Source organism: Palaemon carinicauda, chromosome 1, assembly GCF_036898095.1.
Source record: "Palaemon carinicauda isolate YSFRI2023 chromosome 1, ASM3689809v2, whole genome shotgun sequence".
NCBI lineage: Eukaryota > Metazoa > Arthropoda > Malacostraca > Decapoda > Palaemonidae > Palaemon > Palaemon carinicauda.
Genome location: NC_090725.1, coordinates 213,314,808 through 213,339,807, shown reverse-complemented (window position 1 = coordinate 213,339,807; position 25,000 = coordinate 213,314,808). Strand labels below are relative to the sequence as shown.

At 33.1% G+C, this 25,000-nt stretch overlaps 1 protein-coding gene across 9 annotated transcripts in view; it reads right to left on the bottom strand.

Annotated features, from left to right (window-relative positions):
- The window catches only part of LOC137653925 (phosphatidylinositol 3,4,5-trisphosphate 3-phosphatase and dual-specificity protein phosphatase PTEN-like), a 487,265-nt gene that overhangs the window by 118,533 nt on the left and 343,732 nt on the right, over window positions 1-25,000 (bottom strand). For 4 of the 9 annotated variants that reach the window (XM_068387566.1, XM_068387584.1, XM_068387586.1 and 1 more), the window contains exon 11: window positions 23,087-23,252. In XM_068387566.1, the coding sequence (XP_068243667.1) occupies window positions 23,087-23,252 (166 nt within the window). Of the gene's footprint in view, window positions 1-5,907; window positions 6,070-11,991; window positions 13,439-18,943; window positions 19,072-23,086; window positions 23,253-25,000 lie in introns of those variants that run through there. The other 5 variants (XM_068387557.1, XM_068387592.1, XM_068387570.1 and 2 more) reach the window with 3 other exon arrangements.

The following is a 25,000-nucleotide window of genomic DNA, read 5'->3' as shown; positions in this document are numbered from 1 at the left end:
CTAAAATTTCATTTGATATGACCCCACTAACATTAACTTTGAACTTGCTATGCTCATGAACAGATTTAATCAAATTTACATATTCAAGAATAATTCCATAATAATGAAGGACTCTCCACAAAATTGACTGGTGCACACTAGCAAAGGCTTTTCTTTGACCACAAATGCTATCAAGTGTATTTCTATATTCTACGCATTGCTGTACAACTTGTCTCAAAATGAAAATTTGGTCAGTGCAACTTCTATTTTTTCTAAATCCTGCTTGTTCACCTTTCAGCTTTTCATTAATCTTTCTCTCCAGTCGCTTTAGAATCAGCATACTATATAATTCCATAACAACTGACGTAAGTGTAATGCTTCTATAATTATTGCAATTAGTCAGGTCTCCTTTTTTTTTGACATTTTCAACAATCCTAGCTCCCATTCATCAGGTTTTGCCTCTTCATGCCACATTTTACAAAATAATATTGTAAGTAGTCTGGGAGTCCCTTCATTTTTAGCCAGTATCCTCTCAGCAGTTATTCCATCTTATCTAGGGGCTTTTCATCTCATTAGTCTTTAGAGGATAGCTTCAACTTCAAACACAATGAATTCATTCATGGGAACATCAAGGTGTTTATCAGCTTCAGGTACCCCAATCAAAATATTCCCTTCATATCTCCTATTCATAACCTCACTAAAGTGTTCCATCCAACGTTGTCTTTCTTTATCTTGAGTTATTATAACAGATCCATCTCTCTTATTGATTGGTATATGCTTCTTCTTCGCCCCAGTGAAGATTTAATTAATAATTCTATGAGTGATTCTTGCACCAGAGCCACTCCCTGAATTCATAGCTTTGACAGCCTCATCTGCTTTCCTGTCTAAATACTTCTTCCAGTCATTCTTGGCTTTTCTTTTTTACTTCACTATCAATACTGGAATAATTTGTATCCTCTACCATGTTATTTTCATTACTTCCTCAAAAACTTTCAACAATCAATTTCTGTCTTTGTCTCCTTTTTCTAGTATCCTGGTATCATTTGAGATCCTAAAGTCTCTAAGACTGGAAATCGATTCCCACATTCAATTGCGAATGCTTCTCTGTGTTCATCTAAAAGCCCTAGTTGTATCAAACCTAGGTATTCTATCTACATTTCTGTTAGGTGCTTTCAGTTTTAATTTCAGTGTTGCAATGAGGAGCTGGTGATCACGACCAATATCTGCACCTCTATAGCTTCTTACATATCTCAAGTGTCCTTCTACTTTCTTTACTAATGGCTATGTGATCTATTTGATTTTTGTAATTGCACAAGGTGAAGGTCATGTATATTTGTGGATGTCCTTGCGTTGGAAAAGAGTACCTCCAATAACAAGATTATTTTTTAATAAAAACATTGCATTTGCAACTTCTCCAAGACCTTCAACACCCATCACATTCTTTATACCTTGATTATTTGTTCCAACTTTAGCATCGAGGTCAACTATCAAAATTTTCATATCTCTATCTCGGATTTCATCTATTACATTCTGTAGTTTTCATCTTTCCTTACTTCAGGGGAATTCTTTGTTGGGTTGGTGCATAGCAAAATATAACTCTTATATTGCACTGCTTTGACTTAAACTTGGCTAGTATTAATCTACTATTTACGGCTCTTCACTCAGTTAATACCTTTTCTGCTCTTGGTGTTATCATCATTCCTACCTTCTCTTCCAACTCCATCTGTTCTTCCTGAATAAATATATAATGCCTTGGTCTAAGATTTCCTTACCAATCCCCATACAACGTGTTTTACTCAGGGACAAGATATCCAGACTATATTTCATAAATTCATTCTCTCCTTGCTGTAATTTCCCATTCTGATTTATGGTTCTAACATTCCAATTACCAACTTCAAATTTTTCTTTGGTTTATAGACTGGGATATTCCTAGAACCACACTATGCCTGGGACTGAGGGCCATTCTATCATTTTCTCTTTACATACACTGACTAAATTCATAGAGGATTCATCGGCTAGATTCACATTATAGCCAGTTCCTATCTAACTATGGCAAGTGACCCCTGTCAGTCCATAATAACTCCATTAAGATCATCTTCCAGGCAACAGGAGTAGAAGCCGAAAAAACATCTTGTTCACCACCTTAAACCCAATCCATCACCCTGCCGCCAGAGACTTCATTGAGATTTAGGGGGGCATTTCCTCCACACTGAAAGTCCTCGTTACTCCACGAGGTTGCTCATCCACTTATATAACCGTTGGCAAACATGGATTACCAAGACAGGATACCTAGTATTATATACATATTACAGTATACGGTATATAAAATACATATCATATAACTACTGTCATATTTATATGTATAAATATATATATGTGTATATATATATATATATATATATATATATATATATATATATATATATATATATATACACATATGTGTGTATGAGAGAATGATAGATAACAGATTGACATTAACAATAACAAAATGGGTCCCTAGATTGCAAAAGAAGCAGGGTAAGGAGGAGAAGACAATGGATTGAAGAACTATGAAAATTTTCAGGTAGAAAATGGTATAGAAAGACATGTCTGAGGTTGAAGAGTATGTAATGCTAGATGTCCTTCTTACAATACAACCATACTCTACTAAGTACAAGAGAAAAACAAGGTCTAAAAGCTGAAACTAGATCAAAGTGAGGAAGTGGGGTGAAACACGGTGACACTTCCTGAGAGAGAATTATATCGAAGCAGAGTTGTTCCAATTTCTGGATGATAAGTCTACACGTGTGGCGACATGAAATGTGATCATTACGGCCAGAAAAGAAAATTCTACCCAACCACACTAACAATCTGACTGGGGCGGCACCATGTAGTCATGAAGAAGCTGATATGTAGATATGTGCGTGCCAAGCATGCAACAAATGCAGGCAGCAAAGTCACCATGGTCATAGCCAACAACACAGATGCAATCATCATTAGTCAGTTTTCTATAGGTACTTCAAGAGCTAGGTCTGCAGCAGTTGTGGGTTTCTTTTAGCTAAGGAATTCACCTCAGGTTCTAACCTGAGGTGAATTCCAGTATGTGACTTATTTTGCACTCTTGCACAAAAGAGCAAAGGGGTGCTCTTCAATGCCTTCACTAACTGCAATGTTGTTTCAGCATTTCAAGGTGAAGGGAAACGTCTGCTTGGCAAACCTAGAATACTTGTGATGAGGCTTCTAGTGTCTTCAGCAAACTCAGTCTGTACCCACTGGTAGTGGATGATGAAGACCTGGACACCTTGGAGAAGTTTGTGGCCATAATGCACAACAAATTCAGCACAACATGTGACGCTTGCTACATCGGGAGTCAGTCAACATTATGTCAACCAGAAATGCAGACTCCTGCCAACTGGGGCTGGACCAGGAAAGATCTGTATTAAGAGTTGCCAGCAGCTAACCAATTGTGGATGCAAGTCAGAATTCTGCAGTCGAGGCAAATGCTACTGCTTTATTCTGACCTGCATGGCATTGTGCAGCTACAGATATATGATTTAGAAGCATTACAGTATATTCATCCGGGCAGCAAGATAATATGTGGCAAACAAGCATAGATCTACCACCTACATGTACATTCAATAATATATTGGACTGATGGTGCTTATATGGAAATTTTTACCCTAATTATGATTCTGGGATTGATTATATAGTGCAAAGAAGGTAGTGAGTAGGTACGTAGTTCCAAATTTGGATTCTACATAGTGAAAAATATACGATTTGACACCAGGATCATTCAAATACAACAAGTCTGCAATTATATTGAGAAATGTAATATCTCTGTATATTCAATTATATCCATCTTGAAAAATGGCTGCCATCTTGAATTTTTAGGTGGTTAAATGGCTTTATCAAAAAAGCAATCTTCAAGGAGTATGTGTGCCAATTTTGGTGCTTATTTCCAGAAAGAAAGATTTTTAGTTATCTGCTCCACTACCATAACTAACATGAAAGCAGTGAAATGTAACAAAACATCTACTGTACATATCCAAAGCTAATAAAACTAACTAGCAGAGAATATAAGTATCAGATGACTACAACACCATATGTAACATAACAAAGGCAAAACTCTAAACACTTAATTCAAAGCCTAGATGCACTTTCTTGCTAATGGATATTGCCTCCAAACATTTCCTTACTGAGCTGTTTTAAGTCCGTAACAAATTGAAATGTTAGGTAAAGAATTTTTCTTGGAGAAAACAAGATTTCTAGTCGATATGATTCTGGGAAAGAGACGCAGACAGGAGAGTGGACCTGAGATTGTCTCACTAATGATAGGAGCCCATCATATGAAGGGCATATCATTATCATATCTCTTCCAAAGATTATCAGCCTTTTCCATTATTCAATAAGGGATAGAAAATACTCAAGATTATCATCACTCCTTAATAATTACCTAAATAGGTTTATTATCACTAATTCACGTATCTGGTAATTCTCCAGCTAAATTATATCATTACCATCATCACGATTTCAAAGTACTTTAATGGAAAAAAATGAAAAGCTAAACAGCTGAGTGAGGAGAGACCAATAGGAGTGGATGAGAAATGTAAGGGCTGAAAACCATGCAGATAAATGTTAAAGGATTGATGCAAGGAACCATTAGCATTGCCTTTCAGTATACTTCTATAGGGATTTAATTCATGGATATGATAAATAAGGTTACTAAACCCTTTCCCAAGCTTCTCTAAGACCAGCCTGCAATATTTATTCTTAAATGACACATGAAATCTGAAAAAAAGTTATAAAAAGTTAAGCAGCTAGATAGGAAGAGACAAAATTGGTCAGATTAAAGTCAAATTAAAAAGCAATGCATAGGGGTTGAACAAATACTGCAAAGATTTTTTAAAAAGCAAATTATACTTTGCAGGAATTCACCAGGCAAAACGAATATTCTTTTAGCACACAGTACCATCAAAAAGCATAAGAAGGCTTAACTTATTAATAACCCACAAAAGAACTGTTTCAGGTGAAACATTCTGTGAATCAGTGGAATAAGAAATACGGCATGAAAAACTGTTGGGGTTGCTGAGCTTTCAGGATCACAATCATGGAGGCACGTCTAGTATTTCCATCCTAACAATCTATCTCACTCGAATAAAAATAAGACCATTTCTTTGGGAACATATCAATCAACAAATATTTACAATGTATCAGTGTTTGAGCTGGATTAAAAAAGATGTTACTATAGTCTAATCAATAAACAATTAAACAAAGGGTACATGATGTTATTATTCTACTATTCTTATGTACTGTGTTTTAACACACAACACATAATGACCTACAACATTCTTTCAATATGAATACAGGGAACATTTTTAGAACTGTCGTGACATAATAAACATAGCATAAGGAGGAATATTATAGAAACAATTCTCTATCATGATTAATTGATAAGTTGGCTGCTGTAAAAACTTATCTTTCCTTAAGACTTTTCCCAAAGTTAGATATTTTTTCTTTTACTCACTATTTTGAGTATATGATAAAGCCTATAAAATATGACTAAATATTAGCAAGGTATAAGACTAATTATTAGCCAAGTATAAAAGTGCCTTACTACTACACACACTACTCAGGTGCTATTGAGGTGCCATATTGTCTTTCAAAAATTCAAAATTAAACAGCAGACAGATAAAAGCCAAAAGGAAATTTTAACAATCAGAACCATAGCCTTAATTTTCCCTTTAATTCAGATAACATTTGAATTTGAGTATTGCAGTGGACACTTATTTTCAATTATAGTGCTCTACTCCAATGTCTATGAAAACAAAAGAAGCTATGGCACTGATGTTCAAGAAATGTAATACAGTAAGTAGCAACTGAATTCTAAAAGTCAAAACTGGAATGCTAATGTGCATGAAGGGTAAAAACCTGCAAGAGAAAACGTACGGGATGTACTTCATGTGTGTGTCATGGGGAAGCAGGTAGTGTGGAGGTGGGGGGGCTAGGGTCATGTGGGGCCCTCCGGCATCGTGTAATGATTCGGATGGGCAGCCGAACAGTCCGACATAAGCCGATAGCGACCCACGTAGCGCTCTGGACAGTGGCCATCTGAGGGCGGGGTTATTGATTGCTTAATTAAGCAAAGCATGGTCCAAAACATATGGTGAATCATTCCTCTTAAACTTTGCATGTGTAAGTGTGTTAAAAAGGCCTTGTAAACTAAGCCTGGAGGTTCCCAAATATTACAGTCAAATATAGTTCTTTAATTCAGATTAAGATATCAACCTAGGTAATATAAATTTTTAAAAAATGAACTTTATCTAAGACTTCTTAGAGTTAAGCTAATTCTCATTGACTACATTATAAAATTTAAAGAACCATGGCTGACTGTCAATGAACAAAAATTACTACAAAATCTGTGATACTTTTTCTGAGCTAAGAGCTTAAACTTAGTGCTCAAAATTTTATATAAATATATATTTACTGAGGTGCTGCAAACTGTAGCTGCTTCGAATACCCTTTGAGCCTAAGGGGCAAAAAAAATTCATCAGTGTACCTCCAAACCAGGTGAAAACAGCTCCCATCATATCCTTTCTGCATTCTGAACTACACAAGATTACAAATGTGTTGATAGTCCTGCTATTTCTCATTTGTAACAAATATCATGATACTGTAGAGAAAAATTAAAAAGATTTTTTTCTGGCAAAAGCTAACTCAAGTCTACAAAACATATACTGTAATGCAATACTGTGTTAACTATCATCATTTTGTGAAAACTTGATTAATGCTCTCAGCATTTAGTTTTCACATGCTTCCTAACACTCATAAACCATCATTTCACATAAAAGTTGAAATGAAGTGAGTTGGTTGACTTTCAGCTTCATAGTTTAATGTATAAAATTATATCAATATTAATGTTTAACCCTTTAAAATATAACACCTTCATTTATTATCAATCTCATTACTATAAAAGTATTTTGAAGTACTATAGCCCTAAGGGACCAGTGATTACTACCACCATATCCTTCTGTAATTATGAAAAAGTTAAGATACAAAATACTCCCAGGTAATTGCACTGGAATTCATATTGATCTATAAGGATTGTATCCAAGTGAATCACTAGTTTACAAGTTCAATAACCAAGGAAATCATAATACCTATCAGATATCAAATCTAACTTCAACTTTAAATGCACAATAAGTAACACTTCAAGTTTAAAATTACTTACTTCTCTAAAACCACTGGATACTGTATCAAACATTTTCAAATGTAACTCTACCTAGTTATAAATGTACCTCATCACATATGAAGTGCTTCACCACTAGCATTGTTGTAATGGTAAAGATCAGTATCCAGAGCATCCTCATGGCATATCATGATATCTTAAAATAAAACATCAGTTAAATCCAGTTTTTATACCCTAACTGATCAGAATTCCATCTATAGACATCAGGAATCTTCCAAAACTAACTTGAAATTGTAAGCCATTTTATGTTTTTCATTGGATAACTTCAAAACGTCTCATGTCACTTGCTACTATGTCTGAATCCATAAAACACAATAAAGCATGAATGCACACTGAAAAAACATTGACTGGAAAATATGGAATACTAGGGAGAATACATTACTGAATAAGTAATGCGTATACACATATTTGATTCCTTCACTGCTATAGGTTTATTAACACCTTGCAGAAAAAGATAAAATTTATGTATACTGTACCTTTACTAAAGCCTATAATATAAATGTTTCCCAATCAAAATGCACTATAAATAACCATGATATGCTGGAAACTAAGATATTAAAATTAGTCAGTTAATAAATAGTCATGTTTCAATAGAACTGTGATCTATCCTGCATGAGAATGGCAGAGAAATTTGAACAAAAATACAGGTAATATAATTTGCTTCCTGGTAACCAAGCCCTTCTAGTGCTTTACACACAATAATGGGATGCATATACAGTACAGTAGTCAGGTTTATTCACTGACAAAAGAGAGCATAAGAGTTCACCAATGTTCATGGCTATCTTAATATTTTGGGTATAATATATTCTCACTGAAAAAAAAAATCACAAAAGAATATAATTATATTTCACCATAATTTTCAATGCTGCTTCTTTTTGCACAAAAGTGTACAACATTAGCAGCTTTGGCAAATATTTAGAAAAAATAAAAATACAATGCAAATAGGAATGCAAAACCGAGTGATTGCCTTTATGGTAAAGAAACATACGGAAGTATAAAAGACAAAATTATTATAGAATATTGGTGGTAACTCTAGCTATATGATCAACTGATAAAAAAATATATTGCTTACGTAATAAATTTTCAAACCATGGAATCCACATCTGATCCTCCTCTGCCCACTTGCACAAACTTAAAATTTTGTATGTCTTTAATTTTCTAAATAATACAAACTGACTTGCCTTATCGAGATAAAAGATATTTCTATCTACTGTACTGTCATTATCATCATCATCATCATCATACCTAATAAGATAATAATGATAAATATAAATATAAATTTTCTATGGAATTGAACATCAATCCTCTAAATTCCACCTATCCAACCAGAAAATAAATTATCATTAAAGATCTGCCCATATTTTGGGTCATCTTACTTATGGGGACCGTCCACCATGGTGTTTTGACATACCAACTTTCAGAAATTGAAAATTGTTTTATTGCTTATATGTATGCATAAACATATTGTACATGCTCTCTGGAAGTTTCAACCAATTATTTTTACAAATAATGAAGATATAGCGGTCTTTAAATGATGACGTCATCCTTACTGCGTCGTCTGCATGACTGATTTTGACAGATTCGTCTTTATGTTTATTTTTGCATATATATATATATATATATATATATATATATATATATATATATATATATATATATATATATATATATATATATATATATATATATGTATATATGTATATATATATATATATATAGCGATTTTTTCACTTATGTTTCGAAATCTTGTACGTCTGGCAGAAATGGAAGTCATTGTTAGAGGGTAGGTGAACGAAAACTACGAGCTACAAGAACAGCAGCCAGAGTTTCCAAAGATGTACAGAAGTTATAATGCATGTTTGTTTACTTGCAGTTCGTAAGTACATTGTATTTTCACAACGTCCTCAGGAACTTTATAGCAAAGCCAATGTTACCTAAGGTCACAGAAAGAACAAAAAGTAACCAGAGAGCAAGAAAAAAGAACCAAGAGAGAAAAACATGAATAAGAGTACAAAGCTGAAACATGCTAACTAAAACTCTGGCAACAATGAGGCCGCTGGCCACTCATGACACCCATACACCAAGTGTAATAGTAACCTTAGGGTTTAAATATCTCGTTTAGGGTGCGTTTATGTAGGAATAAACAATATAAGTAAAATGTAAGGTTATAATAATAATGTTATCTAGATTTCTTTATGAAAAGAAGCAAAAATTTTTTAGGAGCTCATAAATCAAGAACATATTTATTCACACTTGGGTAAATTTTTCTCATTTATTAATTGTTCGATTTTAGAGAGAAAGATATCATTGAATAGAGGAATAAAAATTCAATTTTTTTTTGTACTAGAATTTTGATTTTCCTTTTTCTCTTTTTATCATAAATATTTAACCTCTAGACGAAGAAAATTAAGAAAAAAAAAATCATTAAAAAAAATAAAAAGGAAAATAATAAATCTGTCACACAGAATTATTCGATTTATAAAGAAGTATGATGGTATGATTTTCAAAATAATTGGTGTCATATTACTGTAGTGGAGAAAAATATACCTAAAACATTTTTTAAAATCATGATATTTACTATATCAAAATGTTTCTGATCAAATAACTTGAAATTTTAATATGATGAAGGTATCACATACAGTACGTCTAAAACATATATAGAAAATGTATATTTTGATAAATTAGAAAAAAAAATCCATGGCATGGTGGATGGTCCCCTTAAATTTCCTTAGCACAAAAACTTTTAGGGTTTGAAATCTAAAATCTTTTTTAATTGCTCAACTGAATAATTCACTTTCCATCGACAAAAATTTTACATATTTTGTAAAATTCTCACACGGTATGTGTAGATAATAAAAGAGCAAATTACTTGAAATCCTCATACGTAAAATACATCATATGGGGCAGAATGGAGTAGAAATCCCCAGACATAAAATACCGTATTTTTCGTGTCATAAGACCCCCTTTTTTACCTGAAAACTGCCCGCAAATCACCCTGTGTCTCAACACTAAGAAAAAATTGTATAGGGGAGTCTGAAAACCCTCAAACACACAACTAATGACACAAGCACTCCCACTCCCCAGCCATAAAATATTAACGTACAATTATCATTCATATGTAATAAATAAATTTATTTTCCTATTGCACTTTGTTTAATGTAGTTGAGTAGCAAGTTATTTGTTTTGGTAATCGGCTGATGACTCGCTAACTCCCTTTTACAAGCAAACAGGCCAACGACGCAATGACATATTAGTGGTTTATGCAGTATTCATTTATTTTCTCATATTTTGTAATAAAGCCATATTTTGATAATGACTTTGTTGACTGACTTGCAAAATAATACAAACAGATAGTTGCTGAATACAACCTTGAAAAAATATCTCATTGTTACTTGAGTGCAGTTACCAAATTAGCAGAAAACTAGACATAGTCACATACAGTAGCAAAAGTATTCCACCAAGAGGAATTTCTAAAGTTTTCTTTGACCAATAATTGAGTATATGTGAAAAATGTGTAAGCTATACGAAGAATTTTGAAAATATTACTGGAATTTTTCTTCTCTACCAAAATTTGATTAATAACATTTGGCAACACTGCTTTCCTGTAAACAATACTTGGAACACTAAATGAGTGGTTGTGGTGGCAACTACGCCTGGTTTAGTGGTTTTTTATATATGTAATCAAATTGGGATAAGTGGTGTGCAACTAATTTTAAAGATTTCATGACCCCAAAGTATGAAAATTTACTGTGCAAGACAAAATTCTCAATAGAATCGCCAATTAGGAATTACTGCTAAGAATTGTAAAATCCTTAATTTGTTTTCCAAAAAATTCTTTGCTAATAAAAGGGTGCGTCTTACCACTAGTAGCGTCATATTACACGGGAAATACGTTATGACACAGGAGGATGAGGATAGTAGAAATACACTGACATAAAATATGTTATATGGGGATGAGGGGATTAGAAATCACAAAGCATAAAATACATCATATGAGGTCAAGGAATTAGGCATCCCAGGACGTAAAATGTTATATAGGGCTACAGTATTTGGATTAAAAATTCTGAGGCGTAAAGTAAGTCAAATGGGGCTGAAGGGAGTAAAAATCCCAAGTCACAGAATTCATCTTATGGGACCCAAAATGTTAAAAGTACTGTTATAATTTCTAAATCTTGACAGAAGTATTCATCACCATACTTTATTACTACTTTAATGAAGTAAGTTTTATCTATGTACAGATACAGTGATCCCTCGTCATATTGTGGTTCAGCTATTGCTTTCTCAGCATATGACTTATTTATATATACCATATACGCTATTATATGTAAATCTATATCGTGGACTCTTTACATCGCAGGATTCCGAGAGTAGATAAGCTTTATATTTTTCACATTTTATTTTTTTTTGGTTAAAAATAGTCACTTTTCAGCCTAAAAATTAACAAAGTAAATTAAAGTAATACTGTACGGCATATACACTACTCGTGTAACACTTGCGATCTCTCATATTATGCGAGCAACAATTTTCACCTATAAAGATTATTTTAGTATGTATCTCGTGCATCACGCAAGTTCCTTTTTTGAGACCGATTAATAAATTAACCACTTTTCTCCACCTCTTTATCCCAACTTCTAGTTCCATAAGTTTAAAAAGTTAAAAGGAAATGAATATGGCTATAAGCAACAGAATGAATAATAGCAGTTTTATTTTGAACTACCAAGTAGAAAAATAACAGCTGTTTTACTTGAATTTCAATTTTCATACGGTAGTAAACAATTACCGTAGTTGTTTACAAATGATGTTAAGTAGAATATGATTGATATATTACTACATTATATCTTTTTCGGTTTATGAAAAGGTAAACTAAATTGAACAAAAACTACCTAAAGAATTAGAAGAAAAAGTCAATAACTTCTAAACTTTGTAATCATGCATCATAATGATAAAATTATATAAAACTATTGTCCTTTAGCAACAGGGAAGAAACATCTACACATTTTAGTATGTGATTAAATTTGACTGTAAATAAAACGAGAAAAGTGTTTTTCTAAAAAGTACATATTTTCATATGGTAAAATATAAATGATAGTTTAAATAATAATTGTCTCTTTTAGAAAGAAAAAAAATATCGTCTGGATCAACCTTAATCAGTTGATTTGGAAAGTGTAGACAGTACTCTTGCATAGTTTACAAACATAAACAATAGGAAAGACATATATTGGCAATGATTTTATTTTATAATACTATGCTAACAAGTGAATATTACAATCATTATTATTGGCTAGAGTTTAGTGAAACATCAGTGTTATTAAAATCCTGTTTATTTTAAATACAGCTGTACTTTTTGGCCATAGTAAATGAACATATAGTTTGGTCAAAAGCGTAAGTTGGCCGAGCAGTACAGCACATACGTTAGTGAGTGTTCACATTTTGATCTTTCCATTTACATGTACAAAAAGATGTGTCTACAGTAAAAGTAAGGTTTGGCATAAAAAAATGTTTTAGTGTGTAAAGCAGGTTTATAAGAGTATTAAGAGGGTTTATAGGATCTTAAACTTATGAAGTGAATGATAAAAAATTAACCATTAAAAAAATAACTGAAAAAATATACTGTACATTTCTGTATCTATTTTGTGGTTTTTCAGCTGAGGGGGGGAGGGGCACAGAACACTTGAGATAGCTGAGAGATTACTGTAGTCCTTGACTTATGATATTTTGATCTTACGATCACGGTAGCGATACAACAGAATGGTATATTTTTCATTTTGCATGGCAGGCAAGCGCAGCAGCGTATGAGGTACGATATGTTAGAACAGTCCATAGGATGTGCGCATCTCCTGTTTATTGAAATACCTCTCCCTCATTAAAGTCCCATATAGTTAAGTTTTATCCACCCTCATTAAAGTCCCACGCAGTCAAATTTGATCAATGTTAGTGTATGTAATGATTTTGCTTAAGCGCAATAGTCAGTGAAACAAAATGTCTTCCAAAGGCCCAAGTATGTCTCCAGCTGGTAATGAGAAAATGAAGAGGAAAGCCATCCCTTTGGAGCAGATTTTGATGATTATAAATTAGCATGTAGTGGGAAAGGTTGTCACTGCCATATCAGGTGGTAACCAGCTATCACACTTTACGATCCCCACAGTTCATTACAACAAGAAAAAAATAATGAAAGCCATAAAATCATCATCTTCTGTTCATTTTTCAATGATGTAAGGAAGAGGGAAGTACCTGTGGAAGATATAGACCTGTTACTAACCACACGGATGGAAGATCAAATATAAAAGTGTGACTCTTAGTTACCTGATTGTGTAAAGCAGGAAATGTTTGGTATTGTTGGGTGGAAGAACACGAAATCCAACTCATAGATGTGGCTGATGAAGAGATAACACCAGAAGCTTTAATTGAGATCCCAGAAGAGGTATAAAGCAAAATCACAAGAAGAAAAAAATTGAAGAATAACCAAAGAACGGTTAAAATATTAGTGTAGGCCTTTTCCTTCCATGACAAAGAATTGAAACTTTTTGATGAAATGAATGTCAACTATAGTCAGCCCTCAATCTTGTGGGTTGAGGAACAGACACCAGTAAAGGTAAGAAAACCATTTAATATCAGTGCCTGAGGTCATGAAATTCATAGCGCTCTGAGCCAACTAACCCCTGCCTACATGTGGTCAACTAACACAGCAAATGACTCACCACATTGTTTTCATGTACAGTGAGCCCTCATTCTTCGTGAAGGTTAGGTAACAGATACAGGCCAGAAAAAAGCAAATTCATGAATACTTGGTGCCCTAGGGTGGGATAACTCCTAACCTAACCTAAAAACTCGCTGCCCCTTGCCTACACTCGGATAATTAACACACTGAGTAATGTCTAATATTGTTTTTACTTGATTTATATCACAGTATAGTTGTTTCTATCTAGTAATACTATATAACACTCGCTGATACTGTAGTGTATATTACTGTAATATACTACTATCACTATAGTAAAGCTTAGCAGTACTTAACTGTTTGCTGTTTTCATTCAGAAGACTTGACTCATCGCACACATAGCCTACATTTACAAGAAACACAATTACTGTAATTCTGTACTGTATAATACACTATGTGTGCAATTTAAGATGAACTAAGTGTACATGTTTTATACAACGACCGCTATCTATTTTCGTATGAAGTTCTAACAAGCCATCTTTTAGTATGACACAATTCCTGATGCGTTGGTGTCGTCTTCTGTATGGAATCCATCCGACATCAACAGTAACCCTGTAATAATATTTATCCCATCTACTTGAATAGGTTAGAAAATTAAAAGATAATGACAAAAGTAGCGTCAGTAACGTTGCAATCATTGAGTAAATGCTTACACCTACAATAACAACTGAACAAAAAAATAGCTGTGTTGTTACGAAACGAATCGGATATCGGCTGTTTTGCTTGTATTTCAAACATCGTACGATAGTAAACAAAGTACATTAGCATGAGACTGACACTTTACATTATAACCTTATTCACTACGGAGAAAAGATCTTCAAGAAAATATACTGCCGAATATAAACTAACAAGCTGTAAATGAAGGAGAGAAAACAAACGATATTCATAACCGCTATTCTGTTTGAAATGGGGGAAAACTGTGTCCTAGCACTGAAGGTTCATATTTATCATCTTAACAATCCTTTCTTTTATCCATTATGGAATTCTGTACAATGTAGACTCATCACTATTAAAAGCATTTTAATGACAACGTATTCTTGTGCACTTTCTGCCAGAGATTCTATTACCTCTATCTTCAACTGTCCATTTCCAATTAACTTTCTCGGCATTCAAACGGGGAACGAGACAAATATTTGCTACCAACTCATCGCCTCAACTAGAATTTGAAATTCACAGCACTTGAATAACTTGAAAATAAACAATAAATTCAATAACAAAATAAAAAAGAGGGCTCAATCAAATTCATTCGATATTAAATAGAGAGAGGAGTGTGCCAGAGATGTGTTTTGTTCCCAGATCTATTTGCAATGTATGGGGAAATTATTTTGAGAAACAAGAATTGGAGTCAATATAAATAACATTCATCATGCAGGTGACACAGTGATCATTGCTGACACTGCCGAAAAGTTACGACGACTTCTGGATATAGTGAACAGAGAAAGAATTAATGGGACTAAGAATAAATGTAAGAAAATCTGAAGTGGTAGTGGCATGAAAGACACAGCACCTCCAACATGCAACATAACAATAAACGATAAAAGTTTAAAGCAAACAATGAAAGAATAAAGCAGTCAAACAACCTTGTTTACTTGGGTAGTATAGTGACTCAAGATGATAGAGCAAAATAAGAAATAGAGGGAAGAATCCTGATAGCTAAAAATGCCTTTCAAACACGAAAAACTACTAACAAATAGAATTAGTATACAAACAAGAATTAGAGCTTTAAGAACATATGTGTGGTCCACCCTTATGTATGGGTCAGAGAGCTCGGAAACAAGCTATAAGCAATAAAGATGTGGTTTTACAGGAGGATACTCAGAATATTTTGGAGGAACAATAACAAAAGATGAGGTAAAGACAAAACTTGGAGTGTAAAGAGCAATGGTAAAGGAAATAAGGAGAAAATTAAGTTTTGTTGGGCACGTCATTAGAGAGAAAGTAAAGCACTTATGTCCCGCTGGGAGGATAAAGGGTAGGCAGAGAACAAAGTACATGGACAGTATTATGGTGGGCTTGGAAGATATTTGTACACTAAATCAAGTGATACAAATGGCCAGAGACAGGGAGAGGTGGAGGTGATTGACTGCCAACGTCCAGGACACGATACTTTAGTAAGATATTAAAAACACCTTTATTGAAAATTATAGTATGAGATTTCCATAATGGTAAAAGATAAATTAAATGATAAGCATCTAGAGAAAGATAGAGAAAAATCCATGAAGGTGAAGAAGAAAATGAAAAATTACATTATGTAAGAAATAATGAGTAAATGATCAATAGAAGACTGTTCAGTAAAATTTTGGTCCATTCTAAAAATGCAGTTATCAGTGACCTATCTACTGAAGGTATCTTTTCAATTTTGCTGGTGATCCTCTATCAGCCATAAGCAATTCCAATTGATGGTCAGGACCTTTTTAACTCTTTTTGAGTGCAATAATGAATTTCCAGATTGTAGGATAATCCATTTATAATACTATTTGTAGCCTTCTGTTTGCTATTTTTGGTTATTGGTTTTATCTTTATGATATAAAGTTCAAACATGCAAATTGTAAATTTACATTTGGAAGAGTGGGGCATGTGTGTTATTGCTGAATCTGTTTAACCAACCTAGATAATTGTCTTTAAGACAATTCAGACCAGGTATATGTTCTGTAGGTAAAATTTCAGCTAAGGCATCTATTGAGGAATCTATATGTTTGACAGTCGAATTGTTATCTTCAGAACAGAGGAACATGGAAGGGATCCTTGTACTATTTCAGAAACAGTAGCCAAGACTTCAGTATTCTCTACACTTAGGGTTTGAATTCTTAAGCTGGGGTTTTAATTTTTGTAGTTGTCCTTACCACTCCTACTCTCAATGGTTAAGAATCGTTAAGAGTCATGGGTGTGAGTATTTATGAATATCACTGTTTCCAAATATTGTCTGGTTTCTTTCTTTGCATCTGCTGAGCTGTTAACAGTGCCAGAACATCATATCATTGTTGGTTTTACTGAATTTTTAAAAAATGAACAAATACACATGAAAAACTTCTCTTTGTCTCGCGACCCTAAAACTCTGCTTCATTGTAATACTTTTACTAGAAGAATCTAAAACTAATGTCGCTTGAATATATATATATATATACATATATATATATATATATATATATATATATATATATATATATATATATATATATATAATAAATATACATATATTTATCTTTCATGGTACTACTTCTTTGGTAAAGTTTGTCATACATTCTATTCTTATAAATTTATGGATAACTTCAGTCCCTTGCATTTCTTACTGCTTGTCCTTTAACCCTCATCACATATGATATTAATTTGGTCCCTCTTATCCTGTTTCCATCATAGTTCCTAATCTTTTTCTTTACTTATAAGATTTTCAAAGCACTGCTTGAACTATTCTTTCACACCTTTCTTTTCCAAATTTTATCTTTTGTATATCATTTCCATTACACATCTTTTTTATCTTCCTCAAGTCACATTCCTATCCAGAATATCTATTCTTTTCTCTGATGCCCATTTTACTAACAGCTCCTCCTCCTTTTATCTATGCCCTTCTTGTTTTCTCGCTGTATGTATCTCCATCCTCTCCTCTGCCAAACCTAATAGAGTAGTGCCTTTTCAAAAGCCTTCTGCACATCTGCAATACACACACTCTCCATGGTTACGTATGTCAATGTTACACTAATAGAAAAATACTAACCACTTCTACTTTATTTTCCAAAGAACACTATGACAATATGATCCTCTGAAACTGTGGTAATCTTAATGTATGAGAAGAGGGGTGATATGGTATCTTTATGAGTTAATTCTGTATCCCATGATTTCTGTCACATAAACACAACTTCCTGCATGTCTTCGAGAGGCAAGGATTCTAAGATTTTCTTGGGGATCCTACAACTTTCCATCAGATAATTCTGAACTTTCATTATATCAAACTTATAACTTGAATTGAATTCTGAACAGCATATAATAAGTTTGTGAAGAGGCATAATTTAATGAAGCAAAATTATTCTCAATTTTCATGAAGCAAAATTATTCTCAATTCAAAGCCCTAACTAACAGGGTTAAGTTCCTGTCTTTTAGGTCTCAGCTGCTCTTAATTTCTTGCAGCTGATATGAATAATGAGACCTATAGCTGCCTGATGCTAGGACCTGTCCACGCTTGCACATTACTACCAGCTGCCTTACATTTTCTTTCCTTTTTGAAAAGACGAATTTTGTGGCAGGAGATGATTAATTATAAGAGATCAGTTTGTATGAAAATCATCATCTTGATTCAAAAAAATTAATCTTTTAATGAGAATCAGTAACTGTATTGTCGTTGCATGATACAGTAATGTATATTTCAATTACACTAGTTACACTGATTTAATTGACGAGAAGTATGAGATGTAGTTAAGAAGAGATCTTAAACAACATTTACAGAGTACTTTACTAGCCAAATCATCTTCACTGATTACTTATGCAGAAAAATGTTACTTAAGAGACTACTGTAAGATTCATACACACCCAATAAATCCAAAATTCTGATGATAACGCCCTAAAAACTAACCAAATACAGTTTACTAACTCTATAGACATAATAGAATTTCAAACCTGAACATAATCCCCAACAGCCCATAAAAACACAATATCTATTTAGGAGCATGTGAATGATTCATGAACTCTTTCACATGTATCTAGGCTTAATGAAAAATATCATCAACTTGGATAGTAGTGCCTATGAAAGCTACTAAAAAAATATTTTTAGTGGAATAATTTATCATCAGATGACTAAAGAATAACAGTAAAAGACAGTAATAAGGTAAAACCAACAGCCAAATTATTGAATAGTAATATTCATACCAACAATGTTCATGTATATTTACACTCATGGTTGCATAATAATGAAGCAATAGCACAAGTAAAAAAATAAACTTACCATTGGAATAACATCAATTACAAACATAGAGAAAAATCTAAATGAAGGCACACCACACATTAGTGTAAAAAAGATCTCCGAAGAATAAATACAAGGTTCAAATTAATGACAAGTTCAAATTAATGACAAGTCCAAAATATATTGATATCAAATATAAAGTGAAGAGAGGATGATATACTGTAATTCAATATTAGTACTGATCGACAAGAAGCCCACCTATTAAAGAAGGGTAAAATAAGAGTTAATTTGGCAGGTGAAGGCTTACCCATTACTAATGCCCACACCCTTATGCAACATTGTTTGTCCACCTTCAAATGGGTGCTAAGATTTGAATAAAACATATTTCATAATTCATATTGGAGCATAATTATCATTCCTAGTTAAAAAGACATACTATATGCATTCAAAGCTTAAATATTCCACTATCAGAGTCATGACTTCAAAAATAAAGAAGCCTTAATGCAGATAAACAAATGGAAAACCTATAAACCATATAAAAACCACACATCCTAAATCCCAAAATTTGAGTAATATACCTTCAACCTTTTAAATGAATCAACAAGCTATATACAAGAACTCTGAATCAAAACTCTATAAATAAACACAGCACAAACCTGTAGAAAAGAAAACACATCACACACAATGGTTTTCTTTATTGGATTCTAACAACTCTCATGCTATTTTAAATGGTCAAACAAAGTGCCAAAGTAACCAAAATTTTAAAAATTAAAATGCTTAGCATCTCATCTTGAATTAAAACCTCTCAAGTCTTCGCAAATGATTAACAATGTATTAATAATCATACTTTAATAAATGCAAACATGTTATTTCATGTTCCCGCCATTCCAGACAAAAAAAAAAAAATAAAATAAAAATAAAATAAAGGGGAATAGCCGCATTTGAATGAAAAAAAATTGAGTGCCAGAAGTGTCTGTTGTGCACAATATTCAGTAATGCAGTCTACTGTCTGACTTAAACCCAACTAAATATTAACATCTCTTCCCCATTCTTGAGCTAACTATTATCATAAGTAAAATAAATATAGTTCTGAACACTGGAAATTCTACTACAAAGTAGAAATATCTGGGAATTGAAAAAAATGCACTCTTTGCAAGTTAAATGCAGTGATGGCACTGTCAACTCAATATATATTTTACTATATGAGAAACATTATTTCACACATTGCACTAATGTTAAATATACTTAACATCTTAAAACTTTGAAAGGTGTAAAGTCTTGGATATTAAATGTACTGTGATGTTTCAACAACTGCAAATTTAAAATATTGGTGAAAATGGCTTATAAACCCAGATCTACTGTATTCTATGAAAAAATATCTTCAACTTTGTTCCAACTATCAATACACCCAACGTTCAAATATGCAAAATCTTTTCTAAATTAATATGAAATGCAGTCAAATTATGGCAATTTTACAATTCAAAATACAAAAGTCTGTTGAAGCTAAATATTACTAAGTCAAAATAATATTCATGGACCAATTCCCTTATTCCTTTATGATTCTACCATTCTAACATGAAAATTAAAGTTGAACTAATTACATGTATACTAAGGAACTAGTAGACACAAGGAAAACATTCAGGGTTGTACTCGTATGTAAAATTTTTTTTATGCCTGCACCTAACTGCCTTACACAGCATTATGCTTTAGAAGGCAAAAACTCTCCCCTCATAGATAGTAAGAGAAACCAATACAATGATGTAAAATCCAAATTTTGCTCACCTACCATATTCTTAGGAAGCTTTGATCCAGGAAAGAAATTAACACAAGCGTAAGGGAGAGAAGGGGATACTCAATATAGAAATGGTATGTATGAAAAAAAAAAAAATATTGAAAACTTTTCATTTCTGGTTTACACAAGCTACTACCCTGAAAATCTATACACCTGCTTAGGTAGGAAGGAAAATAATGTACATAATATCCCTATGATCAATATCACCAGGTAATATATTACAGTATACCTAAACCAGTTATTGTATGGACCTACTTGAGGTTGTAAGATTGCTTAGTGTTTACATCATGTAAAAGGCAAATTAATGTATCTTATATATCTGGCTAGGTTGGTGATGGACTATCAAACCACAAATACATTAACTCTCAAGAAAAGTGGAAATGTGAAGAGTTTATGAGACTCCCAATTTAGGGGCACATTCATGATAGATTCATGAATAAAAATGGTACCAGTCTGGGAAAATAAAAAAGACAAAAAGATGATTGAAAAAAGGAAATGATGAGCAACTGAAAGTAAAGGTTATAACGAGAATTATGAATAATACTCATGAAAAGAACAACTCGCCCCAGAAAATATCTATTGTTAAGAAACCAGTAGTGATAAAATTTATAATCTCTGCAAGTGGTCTGTTCCTCAATAGAGACATTTTATTTGAGAGGAAAATTCCTAAACTGACACTGGTACTTAACCTTTATTACAGCATTTTTAAACAATGGATGTAGGTTGGTTTCTCCCCAAAGTAACAAGATTCCTGAAGTCTGCCTATTAATTTTGAGGATGTTGAATGCTACTGTCAAAGAACCTATTAAATTATACTTTTCCAGAGAAAAACTAGACTTATTCCAGACTTTGTTGATATCAATTTGGTTGTTCATGCCTGCACTGCTTCTAGTCTTTCTATCCTTCCTCTGAGATAGATTACTTTAAGCACGGTCAAACTGCATGAATGTAAAATTTTAATTTTGGATAATTTTTTCACTTCAACTTAAATCCATAACTTGCGAGGGTTTTTACATTCCTTTGATAACAAACAATTGCACTTTCCCTTGACTAATTCATACCTACTTGTCAAGTTCATACATGACATTTTTGTTTAAAAATCTATTGTGCATGACTTTGAATTTATGTGAGCAGAATGGTATCTATCTCTTTACTGCAATTCACATATTTTCTTTGTCTTATTACAATTATTTCACATCTGCATTGTTATTGACACTGATGTCCCTTCTAAACCTGAGCAAACTTGCTTATTTTACTAACCAGTCCTAAATTAGGCTCAGATATGTAGAATATAAGATGATAACCCAGCACCAAACTCAGAGGCACACCACTTATGATTTCTTGCCAGCCAGAGGATGGTCCATGGATGTCACCCTTACTTTATTCTAAATACCTTAGATAGTTCTTAAAATTACTTCTGAAGATCCAAAACCATCATTATATATGCTCTAATTTCTTAAAAAGTTTGCTGAACAGGTAGTGGCTATAAATAATCAGTTTTACATAATAGTTCCCTAGTTTATATTTTACTCTTTGGTGCAATATTCTGTAGTACTTTACACAGGAAGACCTGGCAAGTGTGAAGAAGCATCTGCTAATGTTTTGTGAGGATGCAGTATAAATAAGCACAGTGATTGTGCATAGGATATCTAAGGTTTGTGTTAGAGGTAGTGCATATAAAACCAACTGCACTTTTTTTTAATAAAAGTTGGATGATTTCAGATGTCAAAACAAAATATAATCACAGTGAAAATTAAAAATTGACAATACCATAGATAAACTTAACACTGACTTACTATTGTATAAGAGCTATACCACGTCTATGTATAACAAAACACCAAGAGACTAACCCTTTCATAATTTGAACCATCTTATCCAACAATCATTCCAAAACCTTTTCAAATTTCAATTTGATAAAACTCTTAGAATGGTAATAATATGATCGAGCTGAGTTATATTTAACGACCAAAATCTCCTCTTGATATCATGAAACTGAAGTCTATACCATCAAAACCTTGAACAATACTTAATTAACCCTGCTGTTCATTGTAAACAAAGGCACTTGCTAATGTACCTTGAAATCAAAAGTATATAATTGTTGAAAACAAAAATTATTAACGAGGATCGAATTACACAGGTAAACTCACTTCCCTTCCATTATTTTTATACAAAATCACAAAAATAATGACTGTGCATAACCAATTAACAACAAAAAACACTGGGAAAATTTTGAGGAAGAACTTATCTGCTTTATGAACTTTCAACATCTCACAGATAAAATTATATTTTACATTGAACAAAGAATTATAAAAACTGCAACAAACAGGCATTTTGTTACTTCCATAAACTATATCATCTGCATACTCACATATTAGCCATGACCAAATTCAAACACTACTGTAATTAGGCAATAAAGTTAGTAATAAAGCAGTAAATTATTTTTGATTAGTTAAAATAAAAACATCCACTTTCCAAGCTTACCTGAATCCCAGTCAGATCCCTCCTCCTCATCATCATCATCGTCATCATCTTCATCTGATGAAGAACCTGAAGGGGTGATTGTACTTGGGGTTGACCCGCTTTCCCGGGACTCCAAGGCATTGCTGCCTCCTTTGTTGATGAAGGTGACCAGCCACCAAAGCTCAATCTATAAAACGGCATAGGGGACATATGTAAAACTTCTCATAAAAGAAAAACCTTATTTTTTTGGAAACAATGAATCATTTCAATACTTACATGAAGTTCATAAGCTATTTATTCTCCGTATAGAAGGCTAACCACAACAAAAACATGAAACTTCATAAAGATGGAACGAAGCAGTTAGGAATATAGGGCTACTGTAAACAACGTATTCACCTTAGCCGCCCAAACTTGGCTTCCCATTCATCTGAGTTATGAGTAAAGTACAGTATTGTGAAGAGAAGTTGGAACCACTGTGTGTGGGAAGGTGGGTTGGAACTTCCATGTACCACATGTAAGTAGCAAAATAATCAATTTTAGTTAAAAGAAGTTTATTTCCATGAAACTTTACTGAAGTTCATATGAGAATACCACATAGCCTTGGTTGGAAAGACAGTTGTGCTCAGTTTTGCAGATATAGGATAAACAAGTACCAACTTTAAACTCATATTATTGAATTCAATTTTGGATACACACCTCTTGGTCTTCTTAAAGTAATTTGTATATAGCTTGAATTCAAGAATGATAGACATTTTGGTGCATAGAGATGAAGATAACACCAAGAGCAGAGAAGGCATTATTGGAATGGAAGGCTGTAAATAGTAGATTGTTACTTAAAAAGTTTAAATCAAGGCAGTGCAATGTGAGAGTTATAGTTTGCTATACTCCAACAAATGATTCCCCTGAAAAAAGGAAAGATGAATACTGAACTACGAAGAACTTCAGAATATAATATATGAGATCCCCGAGGGGGATATGAAAATTGTGATTGAAGACTTCAATGCTCAAGATGGAAGGCATAATCAAGGTATAGAGAATGTGATGGGTGTTGATGGTCTTGGCAAAGTTGCAAATGAAAATAGGGTACATTTTATAAATTTTTGTTCAACAAACAACCTTCTTATTGGAGGTATTCTTTTCCAACACAAGGACATCCACAAATATACATGGACTTCACCATGTGGCAATTGCAAAAATCAAATAGATCACATAGCCATTAATAAAGAGAGAAGGAGGACTCATGAGAAATAAGATGATGTAGAAGCGCAGATATTTGTAGTGATCACCTGCTCCTCATTGTCACACTAAAATCAAAACTGAAAGCGCCCAATAGAAATGTAGATCGATTACCTAGGCTTGATACAACTAAGCTTCTGGAAGATGACCAAAGAGAAAGCTTTGCAATTGAATGTAGGAGTCGATTTGCAGTCTTAGAGACTTTAAGAGACGTAGAGCAGACAATTAATGAAGAATAGTGTGATATTAAGAATATATATATCAGTCAATTGGTAGTGAAGCTTTGGGACATGCAGTTACAAGTAGAAAACCCTTGGATATAAAATGATACTTGGGATATCATAAAAAGGAGATAAAGACAGAAATTGATTGTTGAAAGTTTTCGAGGAAGCAATGAAAATTACAAGATAGAGCATGCTGCACATTTAGGTATTGATAATGAGGTCAAAAGAAAAGCCAGGGATGATTGGAGAGAATATTTAAGACAGGAAAGCAGATGAGGGTGACAAAGCTATGAATTCAGGAAGTGGCCATGGTGTAAGAATTACTTATAGAACTATTAATAAAATCTCTACTGGGGCAAAGAAGGAGCAGATACCCATCAAAAAGAGATGGATCTGTTATAACAACAGAAGATGAAGAAAGGCAATGTTGGATGGTACACTTTAGTGAGGTCATGAATAAGAGATATGAAGGGAA